The sequence below is a fragment of the Monodelphis domestica genome, chromosome 5 (assembly GCF_027887165.1).
Source record: "Monodelphis domestica isolate mMonDom1 chromosome 5, mMonDom1.pri, whole genome shotgun sequence".
Lineage (NCBI taxonomy): Eukaryota > Metazoa > Chordata > Mammalia > Didelphimorphia > Didelphidae > Monodelphis > Monodelphis domestica.
In genome coordinates this window covers 59,724,757-59,747,361 of record NC_077231.1, presented here as the reverse complement: position 1 = coordinate 59,747,361, position 22,605 = coordinate 59,724,757, and the positions used below count along the sequence as shown (strand labels likewise).

General features: G+C 33.9%; 1 protein-coding gene across 2 annotated transcripts in view; it reads right to left on the bottom strand.

Annotated features, from left to right (window-relative positions):
- Positions 1 to 22,605, bottom strand: part of OTOGL (otogelin like) — a 256,085-nt gene that overhangs the window by 35,390 nt on the left and 198,090 nt on the right. For both annotated transcript variants that reach the window (XM_016425678.2, XM_056798553.1), the window contains 8 exons: positions 18,337 to 18,514; positions 17,345 to 17,487; positions 16,854 to 16,877; positions 16,664 to 16,756; positions 11,243 to 11,432; positions 10,006 to 10,220; positions 5,875 to 6,016; positions 2,482 to 2,670 (listed from right to left, as the gene is read on the bottom strand). In XM_016425678.2, the coding sequence (XP_016281164.2) occupies positions 2,482 to 2,670; positions 5,875 to 6,016; positions 10,006 to 10,220; positions 11,243 to 11,432; positions 16,664 to 16,756; positions 16,854 to 16,877; positions 17,345 to 17,487; positions 18,337 to 18,514 (1,174 nt within the window). The remainder of the gene's footprint in view (positions 1 to 2,481; positions 2,671 to 5,874; positions 6,017 to 10,005; positions 10,221 to 11,242; positions 11,433 to 16,663; positions 16,757 to 16,853; positions 16,878 to 17,344; positions 17,488 to 18,336; positions 18,515 to 22,605) is intronic.

Below are 22,605 nucleotides of genomic sequence, written 5' to 3'. Positions count from 1 at the left end.
TAAATTTACAAATTTGATTTTTTTTTCAAATTTGATTTTTTTAAATGACAAATTACTGCAAATAAACAAAACTAGAGAATAAAAAGAAAATGACATTAATTGTTTAAGGTTGGGATGGTCTATAAATAAATATTCATAATATTGAAAAGATTTTACTATATAATTAAATATATACATATATTTAAATATTTTATTATCAAAATGGTTTTGTTGATCAAAAGCTGAAAGACCTGATTTCAAGACTGACTAACTACTGACCTCTTAATATATAGACTCAAGGTCCTCATCAATAAAATGGGAATGATAACAATAATCTCTCAGAGTTGTTATGATGATCTAGTGAGATAATGTAGGCTTTCCAAAACTATATCAAGATGTTTAGGGCACTCCATATATGTGAAATGCTTTGCTAGTTTTGTTATTGGATAATTAAGTAATGATTAAAATTAGGAAGTTATGGTATAATAGAAAGAAAGTTTGCTTTGAAATGAAGGGATTTGGATTCAGGTTCTAGATCATTTCACCACTCAGCTTCAGTTTTGTTATCTGTGAAATAGGTATGCTAATAAATACTAACATCTCTTAACACATGATTTTTTGTGAAGACAAATAAAATGATGTATGGAAAGGGTTTTGAGAACTGTTAAACACTATATAAAATTAACCAGGGCTACAAGGTTGATATTTTATTTTATTTTTTATAGATGTTTTATTGTGAAAAAAGTGTGAACCTTTTGACACACCAACAGAATTGATGACTCCAAAAGCAAATCAGCCTTCCATTCCCCAATGTCGAATGCCTCTCCTTGCCACCTGCTTTCACTAAGCTGTAAACAGAATATAGATTGCAACAACTAGGCATTTGATAAGAACATAAGCCCATTTTTTAAATGACAAACTTTTTTCCAATGTCCATTTTATCTTCAATATGCTTTTACTCTAGCTTTTCATGCAATATCTAGATCTCAGTTCTTTTGTCTACGTAACATTTATCTATCTTACTATTTTACCTTATAAGAAGTAGTATAGTGAAGTCAACCAAGTACTATAATTAAGAGTCAGGAAGACCTGGATTCAAATCCTGATAATGATAATACTATGTGATCTTGGGTAAATGATTAAAATATTGATCACTAGTTTCTTCATCTATAAAATAAGTCAATTGGACTGGATTAAGCTTCCTTCGAGCTCTAAAGACAGAAATTGTGGCATTCACAGTGGCTATAGTCTGAAAAAACCTTGTTGGCAGATGGGCTAAGCCAGGTTGAGGGTGATAAAGAGAACTCAAACTCATTGGTGAGTTGGGGGAAGTCCACTCCAAGGATGTGAAGATTTTCCCAATGGAATGGGCATGTGAGAACAATTTGTTCCAACAGCCATGAAAGTGGCTGAAGGGGAGTTTTCAGAACTTGATCAGACATCAAAGACTCTAATGTCCACCTTCCTGGACATCACCAGTTGTCCTGACTTGCTTGCCACTGGATTTGGATGAATCTAGAACAGCAAGGCTGGCTACTTTGTGCAATTCTGCCTCATTTAGATCCAATTAGGAAAAAACAGTAAGCTCTAAATCTGTGATCCTTATCTACAGTTACAATCAAAATTCTCTGGAAATCATATTTTAATTTTTAAATTATTAAATAATTAAAAAAAAACAGGGAAGAGAAAGAGAAAGCATGAGCCATGTGTGGCTGGTTGCTCTTCTAGCCACCACCTATGCGAGCCCACCAGCCTTACCCAGAGGAGGACTGCACCAAATTAGTCCCTAATTCCAAGGGAATTGTGCCCCTTCCTGTCCCATTGGCCAGTTTATGCTCTGTGATGTCCTTTCCCAGGCCTCTTTGATTGCCAGACTCACACTTCAGTTGGGACAAGAGGCAGGTCTTCTGGACTCCAGGAATAACCAACCACACTATGTTTAGAATCATGACACAATGCATGTTGGATGAGAGGAAGGGAAACTCCACCCATGGCCTCAGAAAGATACAGTTCAGAAGTTTCAAATGTAAGATATTTGTTTTAAATTCAAAAGGTTGTTTTGGGGTACCAAACAGGGGTTCAGATGAATATTCTTTCCACACTACAAAAATCTGAAATCTAAATCTACAGCAGCTAGAAAAGATGGAAGATTAATCAAATTAATGTTCTAACACACATGATGTAAAGCAGCAAAGTCCCTAATTTTGGACTATTTTCATCTGCCAACAGAATGAAGAAAAAGTGATTTGAGAAGCAGACAAAATATCTGGTATTTAGTTACAATGTGAGGTTGAGAAGAAAGTCTCTCACTTTTGAAACTAATTAAGCTTCTACCTCATTCAAAGTCACATCAAGAAAAATAATTTGTCTGTCCCCACCTTCATCCTTTTTTTCCCCTCCACTGACTCCAAGTCTATTCCTAAGTGTGCAAGGGAAGGACAAGTGAATGTAATCAGTTTTACAAATGAAATGCTTGTCAAATCCCTTTGTACTGCTACTCACCACATTTTTCTTCTTGAATACACAGAATGGAGTCTGGTCTATGAAGTATAGTCCCATTTGTGCACACGCAGTCTTCTCTTAAATGTTGGCAAGATGACTCTTCTTCAAAGAACCATTTGTTCTGACATGTTTTGACCGTACAAGATTGAGCACAAGGCTGATATTCCATCCCTTCAGGACAACTCAAAGCTGTAAGATAACAGAGTTTAAGGGTAATGCAATGCAATTCAACAGAATATACAATCATCAAGCACTCACTTAACTCTGTTTTTCTCATATGAAATGGTACTAGATTCTTGAGGAAAATTTGGTCATCTGATCAATAACTATTGTGCAGTCAAAGTGAAGTCATTAAGTGCTTTAAAAGGTCATCAAGTTTTCTATACGGCTTAGATATGAAACCTCTATCCAAGAAACTGTCTATAAATGTTCCCCCCATCTACTGCTTTCCTTCTAATCTTGGATACATTCATTTTATTTCTACAAAACTTTTTACTCTTTCTATATTCAAGGTTATACAGTTCATATCTCACAATGCAAATCAAAATAGCTATGAGATCTCATTGTATACCTGAAATGATAGAAGGGCAAAATGATAAAGGCTGGAACAGCTGTGGGAAAACAGGGGCACAATGACAATGCTGGTGGAATTGTGAACTGATCCAACCATTTTGAAGAACAATCTGGAATTATGCCCAATGAGTTCTAAAACTGTGTATACCTTTAGACCCAGAAATATCACTATGAGGTTCATTTCTTTTTTTTTTTTTAACCCTTACCTTCCGTCTTGTAGTCAATACTGTGTATTGGCTATGAGGAAGAAGAGTGGTAAGGGTAGGCAATGGGGGTCAAGTGACTTGCCCAGGGTCACACAACTGGGAAGTGTCTATGGCCAGACAGACAGACAGACAGAGGCCTAGGACCTCCCATCTCTAATGAGGTTCATTTCTTAAGGTTACCAGGGAAAAAAAGAAAGAACCGATATATTCTAAAATGTTTATAGCAGCGCTCTTTTTGGTGGTAAAGTGGAAACTGAGAGAATGTCCATCAATTGGGGAATGGATAAACAAGTTGTGGCATATGATTATAATGGAATACTCCTAAGACATAAAAAATGATGATCAGGTTAATTTAAAAAAAACATGGAAAGACCTACATGAAATTATGAGAAACAATTCAAGCAGGACTGAGAGAAAATGATTTGTATGTCTACCACCAGAGGAAGAACTAATAAATAGAAACTAGCAAGACAAGGTCTTATATATACATATATCTTTTTGGCAAATTATATACACATGTCTTTTTGTCAAATGTTGCCTTCTCTAGTGTGGGGGAAGGAAGGAGGAAGGGAGATACCTGGGTACTTTAATGTAACAAAAAAAACCCTAAATTTTTTAAAAGATCAGTAAGTTGTACATCTAAAACCCTCTTCTAGATTCTAGGAACAGCAAGGAAATCATGAAATAGTCCCTGCTCTTAAAAACCATCCATTCAACTGATAATCATTCTATTGATTTTAAAAAATCAATTTAAATTCTTGTAAAGGTGGAATCAAATTTTCATTGAGATAAAGTTGTCTGATTGAGAGCCAGTATAGTATAGTACAAAGGTGCCAGCCACACCATTCATTGGCCATGTGCTGTAACATAACACTCATGAGTGTAGCCTGAAAGAGATTAGAAAGTCAAAAATAATTAGCAAAATAAATAAAAATATAATAAGACATAATTATCATATTTTAAAAACAAGTCAATATAGGACCTTCTCTGATTTAGTGGTCGATATATCTATTTGAGTTTGACACCACTTTTATAGTGGATAGAGACTAGCCTTATATCCAGCAAGACCAGATGCCAGGTTTCTCCTAAGATATATAATGACTGTGACCCAAAGCAAATCACTGAACCTCTGAGACTCAGTTTTTGTTTTTTCATTTGTTAAATGGGGATAATAATAGCATCTTCTTCAAAAAGTTGTTGTGAAGTTTAAATGTGATAAGACCAATACAGTGCTTTGCAAATTGTCAAGCACTATATGAATACTTGCTATTATTACTTTTATTATTACCATGATCATTCTAATTATTTACTGACAATACTCTATTACCCTGTCTTGTATCATTTTGTTGTGGTTTTTTTCAAGGCAGAGAGCTGGACCTAGGCTGTTGGAGAATGTCAGTGGAACAGATCCAGTCAAATTGGAAAGGTTTCTGTAAGTTTAGAGACAATAAACACCAGATTGCCATCAAAGTAATCCATTTTTAGCTACAGTAGTTTCTAAATACTATCTTCTAAGTCACTGAAGAGTTGCAATCCAGATCGCTAGAGAGTATATCCACATTAATGGAGTTAATAAAATTACAAATACTTGAAGTTTCAGAGTTCAAATATGTATATTCTCTGTTTTTTAAATGAAGCATCACAAAGAGATCAAGCACCAAAAATGAACTGAACATCTAGTCCATTTCCAGATGAAGTTAAGTTGAAAGAGACTTCAACTTCTGACAGTTGTAAAAGAAAAAAATCATTCTTAGCTATTGTTCTAGTTTTTTTCTAAATAAAATCTGAATAGCAAGCATCAAAAGTAATTTGCATCTAACTGGAAAGAAGTTCCTCAGAATGCCTGCTAAATGGTGATCAGAGTAGACACACTTAAGATATGCTTTAGGATTACAATGAATTTTTTTTTTAAGGGAGAAAGATTCTTGCAAGCACTTTTAAGTTTAAAACTTCCATTTCAAAAGAAAAAATTTAACCTTATTGCATAGTACACTGAATAAAATCATCGATACTGTATTTTATAGTTTTTGTTGATTAGCTGACAAAACTAGATTTTTTAAAAAAATATTTTTCTTCAACAATATGTAAAAACAATTTTAAACTGTTTTTTTTTTTATTTTAGCTAATTTTCTTCTCATTCTTCCCTTCCTTCAATTGCCCAAGATGGCAAAAAATGTGATGTAGGCTTTATATGTGTAACAATGTATAAATCATTTTTCTATAACGGTCATTTTGAAGAGGAGTTGATGTAGGTGTTTTTTGTAGCACTATAGTATTCCATTACCATCACCGAACATCCTTGTTCAGCCATTCTCCAGTTAATGGACATCCCTTCAATTTCCAATTCTTTGCCACCACAAAAAGAGCAGCTATAAATATTTGGTATAAATAGGTCTTTTCCCATTTGATCTCTCTGAGACACAGACCTAGCAGAGGTATTGCGGGATCAAATCCTTTGGGCATAATTCCAAATATCAGTCAGATTTTTTTAAAGTATTTTTTAAGTTTTTATTCTAAAATGGTATATTATTTTAGAAATATCACCCAATTCAGGAAAGCATTTCTATGGGCCAAACACATGTTTGGAGAATTACTCTGTGTCCTGATTACTTACAACAATAATCTGATGTTCTCCACTGAATACAGATATCATATTTGTTGCACAAAGCTACGTAGGCAGACAATACATCACATTCATACTTCCAAAAATATGTATAGTTGATCCACATCTTCTCACAAAACTCCTCTGGCAAAACCTAGAGATGGGAGGTTGGGGAAGGGAGGGAAGGCAGACACTTTAGTTCATCCTACAGAGGACCCTAATCATCCCACAGTTGCTTTGAGTTCCAAGCATGAATTGCAAATAAAAATCCATTATCAATTCTCTTACTGTAGGTATTCCTAAACCTGGAGGCCATGAATTTGTTGTTCTTAGTTACTCTAATCCTCTCTAACTACTTAAATCCAGGGTCCTGGATCTTAACTAAACTTACAACTAAACCCCCCTTTGTTGGATTTAAGGGAAGGGTCTGGGTAAGGCTTTTCTAGGGCCAGGTAAGGTCTTAGATCCAAAAAGGATCCAGACTCTATCTCAATCACTGAAAATGGATCAGGTTCACCAGAAACTGCCTCAATGAAATATAGCAATGAAATACAGCAATCAGGAAAGGACAAGATTAGCCACAATGGAAATTTGCAGCCAACACCTTCCAGAGATTCTCCAGAGAGCCAGCTAACAGCCTTGGTCCCAACATAACCTCCTTCCAAGTTCCAGAGTCTTCCTGTTGGTCTCATGCCACTTCTCTCTACAAACTTACGTATTTTCCTTATAACATGGGCAAGATACCTATTGCCTAGGTCATTTCACATATATTCATTATCCTGCTAGGAAAGAGACGGTAAAAAGAAAGTGGGTCTAAATAAATGGTTTTTATGACATTACAACTTTTTCTAGTTCTATCTTCTCTAGACACTAATTGATTGTGATTTGCTGTGTAGCTCCTGAATTAAACGTGGTATAATTAAATCTTGCTATGAAATATCCTGCAGAAATGAATGTCAATATCAAACTTATGTGAGTAAATATTTTAACTTTGTCAGGTCTGAGCATAATTCATGTTTTCATCCCTTCTAACATCTACAGGATACTTCATTAGTCTAGAAAATATAAACCTGCACAATTTGGCCCTTCTCTTCTTTAATCCCTCTTCTATTTTTCTTTTTTTTTTCCTATCACAGTATTCCCATTACTTTTCATTTCACCATATACTGTTATTCTTCCTTCATGGTCCATATTTTTCCTAACCTGGATTCTATAATCTTTTTGGTTTTATTTCCAATCTTCCATTTGATTTTCAGATTTCAAATTCGTTTTTCATTACTCTTTAATCTGATATTATTTTTAAGATGAAATATGCTGTTTATATGAATTTATATGTGAACTTATACAAACTTAAGCAATTAGAGACTTAGAAACTTTAGTATACTACACATGTGACAAAGGTGGTGGTGGAGGCAATTAAATATTAGCCTTGTTCAAAATTCCTAAATGCAATGATGGATCCATCATCTTACTGATGAGATATTAGTTCAGTGATTCAAACTGTAGCCCATCTTCCCCTTTTCATTCTGGGCTATTCTTATTTCCCTTAAGTCTACCCCTAAGCCCCCCATACAAGGTGAAATGATGGAGACCTTCTTTTAGGATTTTTTCTTTTAGGATTTTTAATATTATGTAGGTGCTGCTCCAGCACTCAGGCTGCTCAAGCTTATTCTGGATTTTGTTCTAGATTTTTATTTCAATTTGGGTCCCAATTTATGATTTTGTTGATGGATAGATGTACATATATTGGTATATGTAAATCCCAGAAAAGCAATTCCCTGTACCAAAGTAGATTCAGTAACTTCTCCACAACTTAATATCTTGAGGCATTTCTTATGACTTTGTCTAACACTATAATTTCCAGAGAAGCTGCTGACCACCAAAGGTAGAGAGTTTCTTTCTTGGGAATTATCAGTATTAATAGATCCATTTCCTTACACTTGAGTTTCTCAATCCTGTTTTGTTTATTTGTATGTATGTGTGTCATGGATCCCTTTGGTGAACCAATGCAACCTATGAAGTCCTAAAGATGATTTATTTTATTCATAATTGAAGGAAATTCTAGATTTCAGCAAAAGGTTAAAGAAATTAAAAGCGTATTTTTCCCCATCTAAATTCATGGCTCTTTGAAATCTGTCCACAGATTTCTTTTTTTAAACTCAGGTTAAAAACCCTTGCTTTATACAAAGAATAGACCCTCTGGGATAGTTTAGAAATTATCCTGACAGAAACAGAGATGAACACAATTATTTCCCTATTTTAGCCCTAAAAGTCTATAATGCATACTTAAATGAACTAGATGCCTTCTAGCATTCTTCTAGCACTATCTCCCCCTTCACCTCTGTTTCACATTAAGAAGTATTCTTTCTCCTCAACCTAACAAACCCTTACACATGTTCAAATGATTCTATTTCTTCCTTTCTTCCACAATAAAGTCCATCCTCTAACACTCTTCTTTCTCTATTACTGTTTAGTTCACTTTATACTGTTTCTCTATTTCCTAAAAATGTACTCATGTGTTTGCCATCCTCAAAAAACCCTCACTTGATCCATCCATCCTGCTAGCTAGTTATCTTTTTATATCTCTCCTCCATTTTATGGCTAAATTTGAGAAGACCTCCACTTCCTCTTAATTCTTTTCAGGCTGCCTTCTAGCCTCACCATTTAATTGAAACTGCTCTTTCCAAAAACTACCAGTCATCTCTTAATTACCAAACTTAATGGCCTTTTCTCAATTCTCATCATTCTTGACCTCTCTGCAGCCTTTGGCACTATTGTTGATCATCCTCTTAGCCTTTATACTCTCTCTATGTTTTTCTGTTTCCCTCCTACCCATCTGATGACTCTTTCTCTGACTCCTTTTATGAACTTTTATCTAAATTGCATGGAATAACAATGGGGATCCCCCAAGGTTCTCTCCTGGGGGGTCTCTCCATATGAATTTACATGACGATCTTATCAATTCACATGGTATACACACATATCAACCTTTAGATTTATGTCTATGTATCTATTATATATACATATATATGTATGTATATGTATATAATGATTCTCTACTTGGCTATTGCAAACTCTCCCAATCTCTAGATTTGGACATCTATCTATCTATCTATCTATCTATCTATCTATCTATCTATCATCTATCTGCCTATCTATGATACTTTAATTATGCATTGCAAAATCTCCCAACCTTTAGACCTGGACATTTTCAACTGTCCAGTGGAACATCTTGAACTGGATATGCCATTAGTATCATAAACCCAAACTGTCCAAAATTGAACTCATTATCTTTTCTTCTAAACCCTCCCATATTACTCTCAAAGACACCACCATTCTCCCAGTAACTCAGGCTTGTATCTTAGCTATCCTTTCGAACCCCTCATTCTCTTTCATCCTCCATATCCAACCAGGGCTCATGTCCTGTAATTCTTTCCTTTGTATAAGCCCCTTCCTCAACTTGGACACCACTTTAGTGTGGGCCTTCATCACCTCATGTGTGGATAATTGCAGGATCTTTCTATTTCTATTCAGAGAGACTCTTTTCTTGAGTCCAGTGGGTCCCTATTACATCCAGGATGGATATATAAAATCCTCTGTTTGGCTTGTCAAGCCCTTATGACTTTGTTTCTTCCTACCTTTTCCATCTGCCTACCTCCCCTGCACAACCTAATCTGCAGTCCCGTGACACTGATCTCTCTTTTATTTCTTGCAAAATACACTGGCTCCCAATTCCAAGTGTTTTCACTGGATGTCCCCCATACCAGAAATAATCTTCCATCTCATCTCTGCCTCCTCTCTTCTCTGGGTTCTTTCAAGTTTCAGCTAATACTCCCCACCCACCCCACTCCTCATATAAGAAGCCTTTGCCATCCCCATTAAACCCTGGATTTCTTGACATTAGGGAATATTTATTTCTTGTCTTTCCTTGTTTACTCAGGGCTTATCACAGAGCTCAACAAACAGTAATTGCTTAATAAACGCTGATTGACTTGATTGATTGGATTTTAAGTGAGGTCCTAGATGAGATAGAATATTTCTGATTTCTATAGGAAATCGGCATCTATAAAGGAATATATCAGTTGCTATTCTAAAAAAACTATGATAGGTTTATAGTTTATTGTCATTTTTTAACCAACTTACTTTTTTATGGCATGGAATGAAAGCTGTTTTGTTTAGTAGCTCTACACAGTGACTACAATCATCTTCCGTACAATTTTTAACAGGTCTTCTTGTTGTAACATCAAATAATTTGTCAAGTTCCCAGCTTTCAATGAACAATCCGATATCATCCATATTTGTAATGATGGTGCCATTTTGCATCCTTAGATCATCATCTGGGTCATCATTGCAAACACCTGAAAAAAGGATGTCACATTTACTGGGGGGAAAATCATGCCAAAAAAGGATATGAACATCATGAATATGACCAAATCCCAATAAATGTGTTTTTAATGGACTTCATAAGATGAATATGGTCCCATGTAGATAGAACACTCATAACATCTTAGAATTCTACAAACCAGAAAATATAAAGGAGAAAGATAACTTAGCACTTAAAGAAGTGTCCATGAAAATCCAGATGGAATAAGGGGGAAAAATGACCTTGTTATCACAAATTATAAATTTCTATAGGCTGGAAAATACATATATCTACCTTTGCCAGTCTCCCCTCTTACATCCACTACCTGTGTGTGCCATGGTAGGTCATTTAACTTTTCCAGGTCTCAGTTTCCTTCTTTGTAAAGCAGAGGGTTGAATTAGATGCCCTCTAAGATTCTTTCTATTTCTATTCAGAAGAAGGAGAAGGAAGAGAGGGAAGAGAAGGAAGAGAAAGAGGAGAAGGAAAAGGGGAAAGAGGAGAAGGGAAAAAAGGAGAAAGAAACAAAGAAAGAATGGACAATTGGGATTTGACCCCAGATTCACTGCACTTTCCACTTTACTTCCTTGCCTCCTTATTTGGTCTGGATTCATGATGTCATTGGTTTGGGGGAATTCCAATATGGAAATCCTCTCCTCTGATGCAGAGAGACATTATTTTTTTTCAACTTATAGATCAAATGAGTGATTTGAGAGCAAAAGTTTAAATGACTTGTCCATGGACAAACAATGGTAAGCTGTCACTTTTAAAATCAGAAAATCAGAGGAGAGGAGTCAATATTCATCTAAATTTAAGAAATAGATAAGGACTTTACATCTATAAAGTACTATATGCCTGGTAATATAGAATATTCTAAAATGGGTGAAACATAGTCCCTGGCCTCAAGAAGTTTCAAGTATGATAGATAGGGAGAAGGGGAAGTAAGCACAAATACAAATATATAACAAATGTAACTTTAGTAAAGTGAAAAAAAGTTGAGATTTAAGAAGCAATTCTCACCACAAAGTCCTTCTGTGCTGTAATTAGCAATTGATGAAAAGTCATAGTGAATATCTATGATTCCTGTAACATGAGCCCATCGTATTCGAAATCTTCCTGGAGTGTTAACAACATACATAGCACCAGTATCCTCAATTGATAGGCCATTCTCTGAGAATGGTAATGGAACCACGATAGAATCCACTTCTACCTAAAATATTCCCAAAATGCTTTATGAGTAAAATGGAACTGGTTAGATATACAATCAGTCTAAAAAAGACTTCCCATTGCTTTTATCTTATCAATCAACTTTTAAATTTCACTTTGGTTTCTTGAAGTTCCATGACTCTTGACTGTACTACAACATCAGAAAACATTTTACAATAAAAAGATGAACTTTTTCTCCCCACTAAGAAGTTTGAAAAAATGTGAAGGAAGGTAGCCTAACACTACTGGATCTTAAACTGTACTATAAAGCAGTGATCATCAAAACAATATGGCACTAGCTAAGAGACAGAAGGGAGGATCAATTGAATAGACTTGGGGTAAGTGACCTCAGCAGGACATTCTATGTTAAACCCAAAGATCCCAGCTTTGGGGACAAAAATGCACCATTTGACAAAAACTATTAGGAAAATTGGAAAACAGTGTGGGAGAGTAGATCAACATCTCACACCCTACATCAAGATAAACTCAGAATGGGTGAATGACTTGAATATAAAGAAGGAAACTCTAAGTAAATTAGGTGAACGTGGAATAGTATACTTGTCAGATCTTTGGGAAAGTAAAGATTTTAAGACCAAGCAAGAGTTAGAAAAATTATGAAATGTAAAATAAATAATTTTGATTACATTAAATTAAAAAATGTTTTGTATAAACAAAACCAATGCAACCAAAATTAGAATGGAAGCAACAAATTGGGGGGAAATATTCATAACAAAAACCTCTGACAAAGGTCTAAGTACTCAAATTTATAAGGAATTATATCAATTATACAAAAAATCAAGCCATTCTCCAATTGATAAATGGGCAAGGGACATGAATAGGCCATTTTCAGATAAAGAAATCAAAACTATTAATAAGCATATGAAAGTGTTCTAAATCTTTTATAATCAGAGAAATGCAAATCAAAACAACTCTGAGGTATCACCTCACACCTAGCAGACTGGCTAACATGACAGCAAAAGAAAGTAATGAATGTTGGAGGGGATGTGGCAAAATTGGGACATTAATACATTGCTGGTGGAGTTGTGAATTGATCCAACCATTCTGGATGGAAATTTGTAACTATGCCCAAAGGGTGATAAAAGACTGCCTGCCCTTTGATCCAGCCATAGCATTGCTGGGTTTGTACCCCAAAGAGATAATAAGGAAGAAGACTTGTACAAAAATATTCATAGCTGCTCTCTTTGTGATGACAAAAATTGGAAAATGAGGGATGCCCTCCAATTGGACTGAATAAATTGTGGCATATGTTCGTGATGGAATACTATTGTGCTCAAAGGAATAATAAATTGGAGGAATTCCATGTGAACTGAAATGACCTCCAGGAATTGATGCAGAGTGAAAGGAGCAGAACCAGGAGAACATTGTACACAGAGACGGATACACTGTGGTACAATTGAATGTAATAGACTTCTCTACTAGCAGCAATGCAATGACCCAGGACAATTCTGAGAGACTTTTGAGAAAGAATACTATCCAGATTTCAGAGGAAGAATTGTGGGAATAGAAACACAAAAGAAAAACATCTACTTGAGTACATGGGTTGATGGAGATATGATTGGGGATGTAGGCTCTAAACAATCACCCTAGTGGAAATATATATAATAGGGAAATGGATCTTGATCAATGACACATGTAAAACCCAGTGGAACTGCACATGAGCTATGGCGATGGGGTGGGAGAAGGGGAGGGAAAGAACATGAATCTTGTAACCATGGAAAATATTCTAAATTAATTAATTAAATAAAATTTCAAAAAACAAGAAGTTTGAAGTTATCAAGCAAATTTTGCAATTTCCCAAAGACAATCTAAACCCCTTCCCTTCTAAATTTTATCATTTTATTTTCTGTCAAGTTACTTAAATAATGAATCTCTTATAGTCAAAAAATGTTCTCTATGAACTCACAAATGCTTAAAATTGTTATCAAAAGCATCTGGTTAAGATACTCGACATTACAACAAGCATTAAATTAGTGCTATTTACCGGTCTCTGTTGCATACTTTTTAAAAAGTAGTATGGAAAGGGAATTGAATCACATGTCTGAAAACCTGTTTTTTAAGTACCAATAATGATCAGTGTGAGGTCATGACCAACTAGCACATAGGCACTGAGATCCTTTTTAGTTCTGAAATTCGATGGAGCTCCAAATTTTTATTTGTATATATTGTGTGAATACAAATATAAAATTCTCAGTTTAAAGTAGTAAGAAAGAAAATCACTAACAATAAACAGTCTGAGTTATGGAATAATCAATATGATATGTATAGCTTATTACCCTCATAAATATAAAATCATTAGAATGAATCAAATTCTCACAAAATAATCCCTTGCAGAAGAAGTAATCAATAAAAACAAGCAAGTATTGTTAAGAACAAATGGTTTCAGGCCAAGCTCATTATGTTTGATCACTTTTAGTGGCAGGATCTTTAGATTTGGAACTCAAAAAGAACTTAAATACCATCTAATTCTACCTTCTTCATTTATGAATGAGAAAACTGAAGCCAAGTGACTTGCCTAGGGATACTTATAAAATATGAAACAGATGGGATTTGAACCCAGATTTTCTCATTCAAAATTGAATACTCCTTCTTCTATGCCATATTAGTTCAAATAAATTAGGGAAATGCCATTAGCAAAGAAAGGCATATTTCACCAAGACTATTGCCAAAGCTCACCACTACACCTTTGTTTACAAGATAGTGAAATGTGAACTGGATATGGATGAGTGTGAATAAGTCAATGGACCAGACTCAAAGAATGGACTGATTATCAATCTGTAGAGAGGTTTTTAGGGAAATGCTTTGGGTATGTTTGAAATATTTTAATAATACTTATGAAGAAACAGATGTCAGTTGGTAAATACTTACTAAGCACTTTCTTTATGCCAGACACTGTGTTAAAAGCTGGGAATAAAAAAATTAATCTTTCTCACACACAAAAAAAAAATATATATATATACTGTTTGGAGAATGACTTTGTATGTCCATCTCCAGAGAAAGAACTGATAAATAGAAATGAGTAGGACATTGTTTTATGTATACGCATATCTTTTTGTCAAATTATGCCTTCTCTAATGGGAGGAGAGAAGGGAGGAAAGGAGTTAACTGGGTATTTCAATTGAACAAACAAACAAATTAAATCATCAATTAAATTTAAAAAGAGAATGGTCTCTAGTCTCAAAGAACTCATAGTCTAACGGGAGAGACATTATACAAATAACAGTGTATTGGTAGAATACATTTTAGATACTCAACCAAGGAAAGACATTAAGGGAAATCAAGAAAGGGATTTTAAGGAGATGGGATTTCTTCTACAAGGAATAGCAAGGCGGCCAGTGTCTGTGGTTTGCCAAATCCTTGAGGAGAGAGGGAATGGGAATAACATGTAAGAAGGCTAGGAAGTTAAGTGTGACACAAAGCTGAGACTAGCTAATATGTACACTGAGAGTATCACAAAAGGTCTCAACTGTAGAATAATGGCTAGAATGTCAGATTGAAGTTAATAAGAAGAAATATATATTCTTACACTTAAATTTTTAAAAATAGCTATGTGAATATAAGAATTAAGATTTGACTAAAAAAGTAATTTATGTTTAAAAGGTCTTGGTTTGTGGTAGGTGCCAAAAAAAAAAAGCAAATAAAATCATGTTTTATTTAGAGATTACCCATGTTTAAAGAAGTGATAGTCTTAGGTTTGTTTTTTTTTTTAATAGTCCTACTTTTTTCTGCTTGATCAAACTATGTCTTAAGTTCTGGCCATTGCATTTTTTAATAACAAATTTGTTTTTTTTCAGATTATATTTCAATACAATTTTAATATTTATTTTCTGATATTTGCAGCCTATGTTCTTTCTTTCTCCCATCCCTTCTAACATGATATAGGTTTTACGTATATTATCACAAAAATATATTTCCATTTTAATTGTATTGTAAAAGAAGACACATATAGCTTTCTGGCCATTGCATTTTAATGATATTGATGAGCTAAAACAAACTACAAGAAGGTCCACAAAGATGGTGTAAGGACTTAAAACCAAGCTAACTGCAAATTGGTTGAAAGAGCCAGAGATGATATACAAGGAGAACATACACTGAAACATACAAAGTCTTCAAATTTTTGTAGCATTATATGGAAGAAGGGTAAGGGTTGTCCTTTTTTGGTTCTAAAAGCAGAAATCCTTCTAGTACATGGAAGTTACAAGAACACTGATTTTGAATGAATATAAGCAAACATTTCCTGAAATCAGAACTTTCCAAATATGGACATCTCCCTACTGCTAGAGGTCTTTAAAAGCTAAATATCCACTTCCTGAAGATATGCAATAATGATTTATTTCTTTGGTTAAGGACTGGCTTAGAGCATTTTTGAACTTCTTCCCAATTCCAAATGTATGATTCTTTCATGCCATCCTTGGCAAATATCACTGATAAAAGATTTTGTACATATGTGTGTTTATGTATATATACATACAATAACTTTCTGATAAGTTATAAATGTATTGCCATTTTAATTTGACCCAATGGATATCTAGCAGGTTATGCATGGAACTTTTTTGAAAAACTGGTCAAAATAAAAAAGGTTAAAAAAAATCTAGTCTTTAGCTTCATTAAGCTTATTTTCTAATAGATGAGAGAGAAAGAGATAATATTGATAAATTGATAAATTGAAATTTGGCATCTCTATTCTCAAAAGTTTTCATTTTAATCCTAACTTTAACACACATGAGTGTGTGTGTGTGTGTGTGTGTGTGTGTGCATGTGTATAAAATGGTTAAGGACCTCTGAAGTAAAAGGTAAAATGTGGTGAAATGGAAAACGAGTTGAGTTTGGAATGAAGAAAACGTTAGTTCAAATCCCACCTCCAACATTTACTAGTTGTACTTTTTAACAAAAGTCTCTAAGCTTTAGATTTCTTATCTGTAAAAAAAAGGGGGGGTAGACTATTGCAATTACTTCACAGGAGTATAGTGAAATTCAAATAAAATAATATATTTAAAAGCATGTTATAAACTTTAAGGTTTTATATAAATGCTAGTTATTATAAATGAAAAATATTAATTAAAATTGCTAACTTGGTCATGAATAAAATTATTTTAGATACCTTAGTAACACTGAAATTTACAAAAAGTATAGTCTCTTAATTGGAAAAACTGTGAATTTTATGACCTTATACACTAGAGCAATTTTCCTATTACAATTTATTAAGTACTTCCTTACCTTTCTTGTTATTCTGTTGATAAGTATGTTATGTGTGAGCAGTGTTATATTTAATTTCTTAAAACAAAGTCCCGATGTCTTTGCATGTGAAACCTTTGAGGAGAGACATATACAAAAAATTGAAACTTTATGATTTCATACATAATAATGTCTATAAGTAGAATACATGAAAATTTTAGATAACACTCACTAGCTTTCTTTTGGAATGTCCAATCTGAAAAAATACAAAAATATATTGTCAAAAGAATATATTACTAATCACTGTTTTCCATAAATATTAAATGCCTCTAAAATCACTTAAGTGTAACTGCTTAGGAGTAAAATAACAGAGAAAGGAAAGTGTTTGCCTAGATAATCTCTTGAGAATTTTCTCACTCTAGTTTTGACATAGAGAATAGTCAAATTGAAGCACTATTAAAAAAAAAAAAAGCTCTACTGATATTAGTCCTAAGGAACAAATGATAAACAACACTCTTCTCTCAGTAGAATTCTGGGAAACAATGGCTGAAGAATGTTGTTTATACTTCACAAAATGGCTGATATCTTAGATGGTTTGACTTAATTGTTTTTCTTTGTTAGAGAATTCATTGGGAAGAAGTATATTGGAAAATATGATTACAATAAAAAGCATAAATAAAACAAAGATAAAAGTCACTCCAACTAGAGTGAATACTGACTTACATGATTACTGGGGCATTTCTCAATATGAGCGATTATGATTTCCCCAGGAATCTGGACTAGGATATAGGAAGCCATACTATATAATGCTGCACTATTTCCATCAAATGTTATAATGCTTAGTTCTGACAACATTGAACATCGACCTAAAAAATAAAAAGGTATATTTAGCAATCAAATTTATAATTATTTTATGCTTTTATCCCTTTTCCCAAAGAAACTAATGCTAATTATTCCAAATAGTTTGATTGTGCCAGCTGTGAAGGAAGTAATTTTGAGACCTTACTTACTTGGGATTCCAATTTTCCACTACTTAATAAAATCTATAGCTAACTTTAAAAAAACTAAAAATGAAAAAAGTTTTAATGGAATTACTTTCAGCAAAAGATTGAGAAGTAATATAATTCAAGAGAAAGCTCTTTACTTATACTGGGAAGTTGTTTCTGAGAAATGCTAAAAAAAAACTTATCTGATTCAATTTGTATTTTCAACTTAGTGTTAAAGGGCTCACTCCTTAATGTGGTCTTTCAGTGAATGCTTTTTTTTAAAAATAAATCTTATTGACATCTTTTTTTCCCCTTTCCATCATCTAAATTTTTCCTGACATCTTTTGTTTTAATATCATTTAAATTTTCACTGTATGACTCCCCCCATTCCTGAAGAGCTATTTCACATAACAAATAATGTTTTCAGGAAAAAAAAGTGAAAAAGAAAAATCAGCAAAACACATCAATAAATACATAGGAAAAAAAAAATCTCAAGACTTAAGCAATTTTTTTCCCACCTATGGACCTTCCACTTCAGCTACAGAGTGGGGAAAGGAATATTCTCATCCCTTTAATAAATCATTTTTAAAAGAATTACTCTCTAATTTTCTCATTTGTAAACTAATCTTTTTTTTCTGATCCAATTACTGTTAATGGTTAGGTCTCAGACCATTCTTTCAATGACCACAATGAACCATCTCAAATTCTGAACACTATGTCTAGACTTACAAGGGCATTCCCACTCGGGACAGCAGGTATCATTGTTCACTTGAACAGGCATTCCTCGAAAACCACAGTCAGGTATGGTTGTGTCCTTTGGACAATTGCTTGATAGGTTGAACAATACCCATTCCTTATTAATACATACATATTGGTAACAAGTAAATGTAGGTTCCATATATTCTGGCTGTTGGTAAAAAAAAAATTGAAATTGTTTTTATTTCAAGGCAAATATGATATTTTTACATAGCAATTCAATTACAAAATATTAAGTGCCTACTGTGTGCAAGGCATTGAGATAAGCACTGGGGATACAAAGAAATAATTCTTGCCCTCAAGAAGTATACACTTTACTAACAAAGGAAATACAACACTACAAAAACAAATAAATACAAACTATGTGAAACATAAAAGCATGTAATATTGAAAGTGAAAAAATGGTGGTTGGGGGAGCAGCTGGGTTTCAGGGGATAGAGAACCAGGTTTGGATATAGGAGGACCTGTGTTCAAATAGAAACTTAACACTTCCTAGGTGAGTGACCCTGGGCAAGTCACTTAACACCCATTGCCTAGCCTTACCACTCTTCTGCCTTGGATCCAATACAAAATATTGACTCTACTATAGAAGTAATGGTTTTAAAAAAGGAAGGCATATTCATATATTAGGGGATAATACTGGCTAACATTTATATAGTACTATAGGGTATGCAAAGAGCTTTATATCAATTATCTCATTTTAAGGATCTATGAAGCAGGTAGAGAATGAACCATTTTTAAAGGAATCTAATGTTTCTATGATATGAAAATGAGGAAAGAGAATTCCAGACTTAGGAAACTATTTGTAGGAAGGCCAGGAGGAGGGAGGTGGAATATCATCTTCAGAGATCATAAATTAGACCAAGTTGACTAGAAGAGAGAAAACGTAAAGAAAGAAATATGAAATAAGACCAGGAGAGGTGGACTGCTTTAAATGAGAGATTTTAGTACTTTATATTTTATCCTAGGGGTATTAAGAAGCAATCTAAGATTTCTGAGTAGTGATGAAACACATTTCAGGTATTTTTGTCTTTCCTGCATCTTGGACTGGCAGATGAATAGATAATGAATTGGAGAAGGCAGAAAGAGGAGGCAGGGAAGTCAAGTAGGAGGCTAGTGTAAGAAGCAATCAGATCCCAAGGTTGTATCAGTAGAGAAAAAGAGTTAAAAAGATGTTGTGGAAGTAAGAAAAAACTTGGCCACTGAGTACATTTAGTAAGGGTTACAGTTGAGGGATAAAGGAAGAAGAAAGGATGGTGTGGAAATACAAATGTAAATATGCAAAAAAATCAATACAAATGAAAAGCAGCTGTGTAATTGGGACTCTTTCTCCAGCTTCAGAATTTTTATAGTAAACTGAGTCAATGATTTATGTGAATCTTAAAAATTCCCAGACCCTACTTCATAAGATTGGATTAAGACCATTCCCTATTTGGGCAGTGAACTCTACTTAGATCAGAAATGTGAGAACTCTACTTCACCTACTTAAGTCTGCCCTAGGGGAAGATAAAGTTGTAAACTCTTTTCTGAACAATGAAAAGTACTTAAACCCATACTTACAATAAGGCAAAGAGTTCTTAAGATAAGTACCTATAAAGGTCAAGCAACCTGTGAATTTACAAGGAACAAAGAGCTGAGAAACTTACTCAGAGCTTTCCTGGTGTGAATTACTCAAAAATTTACACCTTATTAGGTGTGGACTAAGAATGGTCTGTCCTTTGAAAAATGTCTACTGTGATTGGTAGATGGAAGAACTTAGGGGAGGTGACATAGGAGAAAATTCCCTATATAAGGAGATGACAGGCTCTTAAAAAAAAGTCTCTAAGGAGGCTATTGGGAGAGAGCTCTGGAAACAGGCTCTTGGGACAGTCTCTTGAGGACAATCAGAAGAATCCCTCTCTGGAGAAGGATGGCTGGCTGAACTGGTGTCTATATTCTTGCTTGGACAGATCTTGTGGTGAGTGATTAAGGACTGACTGATCTCTCTCTCTTAAGACTCAGGTCTAGGCTATGTTGACTTAAGGCCCTTCATACTTATTCCTTTCTTACTCTTTCTCTCTTTCTTTAAGTTCCTCATTGTATTATTAATTAAATTCTCTATAAAACCCAGTTGACTTGGGTATATTCATAATTGATATTTCCCTGGTGACCGCCTTATATATTGATTTAAAAACAAGACACTGTAGTGAAAACATATTTTCTGTGGTCACAATTTACACATCCACTCTTTTATCTACAACAATTTAAGTCTTCCACATTTTAATGATTACATTTTATGGCTCCAACTATTTTAACTATTACATTTGCCAAAAGCAATGGTCTTTTTACTCCAGAAAAGTGAATACTGGCTTAACAAAGTAGCTCTTAGTTAGAATTACCCAGAATTGCCAAATTAGACAACTTCAGCCTGAGTTTTTGAGAATTCCTGTCTTTGTTTTCAGCAATCAGCTAGTAAATGCGAATCCTATGGCACTTTTTATCACATCATTTTGACATCTGAATAAATTTTAAAAGATTCTAAATAAAATATAAACTCCCACTAGGAAACTTGCTTATGCAATAATGAAAATTTTCAAATTCAGAAGTATGCTAGCATCAAAATAATAAGTTTCATAGATCATAGGATGACAAGAATACAGCTAGAAGGAAGTTTAGAGGTCACTTAAGCCCTTCATTAGATAAACATAGAAGCTGAGACACAAAGAAGTTAAAAGATTTGCCCAACAACATAGGAATTAAATGGCAAAAATGGGATTGTAACTCAAGATGTGTAAAAGCTGGAGCTATTTAGAGGGAAGAATTGAACTCAGAACTTTGGGAGTCTAGCTTGCTCCTGTTCAATACAAATGAATTTTAAATTGTATCTCAGAGTGCTAAACAGAAAAAACATAAATTCCATTCTATCTAATTTTTTTTAATTATAAAATTTGGAAATTATAAAAGCCATATCTATTTTAATATATTTTTTAAAAACTCTTACCTTCTCTCTTAGTATCAATTCTAAGACAGAAGAACAGTGAAGACTAGGCAATCAAGGTTAAGTGACTTGCCCAGGGTCATACAGATAGGAAGAGCCTGAGGCCAGATATGAGCCCAGGTCCTCCTGACTCAATATCTGGCATTTTATCCACTATGCTACCTTAGCTGCCCCTATTTTTAATATAATCTAAAAGGTTTAAATGTTCTTTGAATGACATCTGGGTCTATTTACCAGGATAGAGTCACATAGAGGATCTTGCTCATTGATTTCAAAGTTGACTTTTCACTTGAACAAATTTCACTAGTCACAAAAAACGGGGATTATTTGTGGGTATGAATTGCTTGTGTAAGATGTGTTACACAAATTTCCCTTCAAGCAACTGGAAATTCACAAATTAGCTGCTTAATCAGAGGATTCAAAAATAAAATTAACCCCTGTGGAATATATAAATGCCCATGATGTACATTTCTACTTTTCAGGAAGATTATAAGCCAGTTTATTTCCTCTTCTAAAATACTGCTCTGACAGCCTTCTTTGTTTGATGGCAACTCCAAATTCCCAAAGCCTAGCAGAACACAATCTCTGGCAGGTATCACAACTAGGAAATACTTTGTGGGTAGTCCCTGAAAACAAGATACTTTTCCTCTCAAAGGACTTGCCTAGATTAAATTCACATGGCCTCATTATTAAAGGATTAGAGAGCCTTGAACTCAGATCTTCCTAACTCCCAAACTAGCCAATAATTATTTCAATAGTTCATTTAAAATAGTCAGAGTGGTTTACTGTCTGAACAGTTTGTACTTTGGAACACCTTATTTTAACACTGTGACATGTTTTATTTTTCAACATCATTTAAAATGCAAATTCCATTTTGACAAATTTAAGAGCTGAAAAGTCTCACTCATTCAATGAAATAATTATTTCACCTATTAGTTACTTTAAAACATTATTATCCTAGGGGGTATATAATGAACTTAACCAGAAAATTTGGAATGAGTTAAGATAATACAAGCATTATCAGATAGGATGGACTCATTCATTTGGATTTTAAATAACAGAATATAAGAGAAAAAAGAAGTAGACAAATGTCCTTGGGAAAATTAGTTGGCAATATTGTGGGGGCAATGATTTAGACTATCATCTTACAACTTACACCTAAAAAAATTCCAATTGGATGAGTGACTTAAACATGAAGAAACATGCTATAAAATATGAAAGAATATGAAATAAAGTATTTATCTAAATTATAGAGGGAAGCTTTT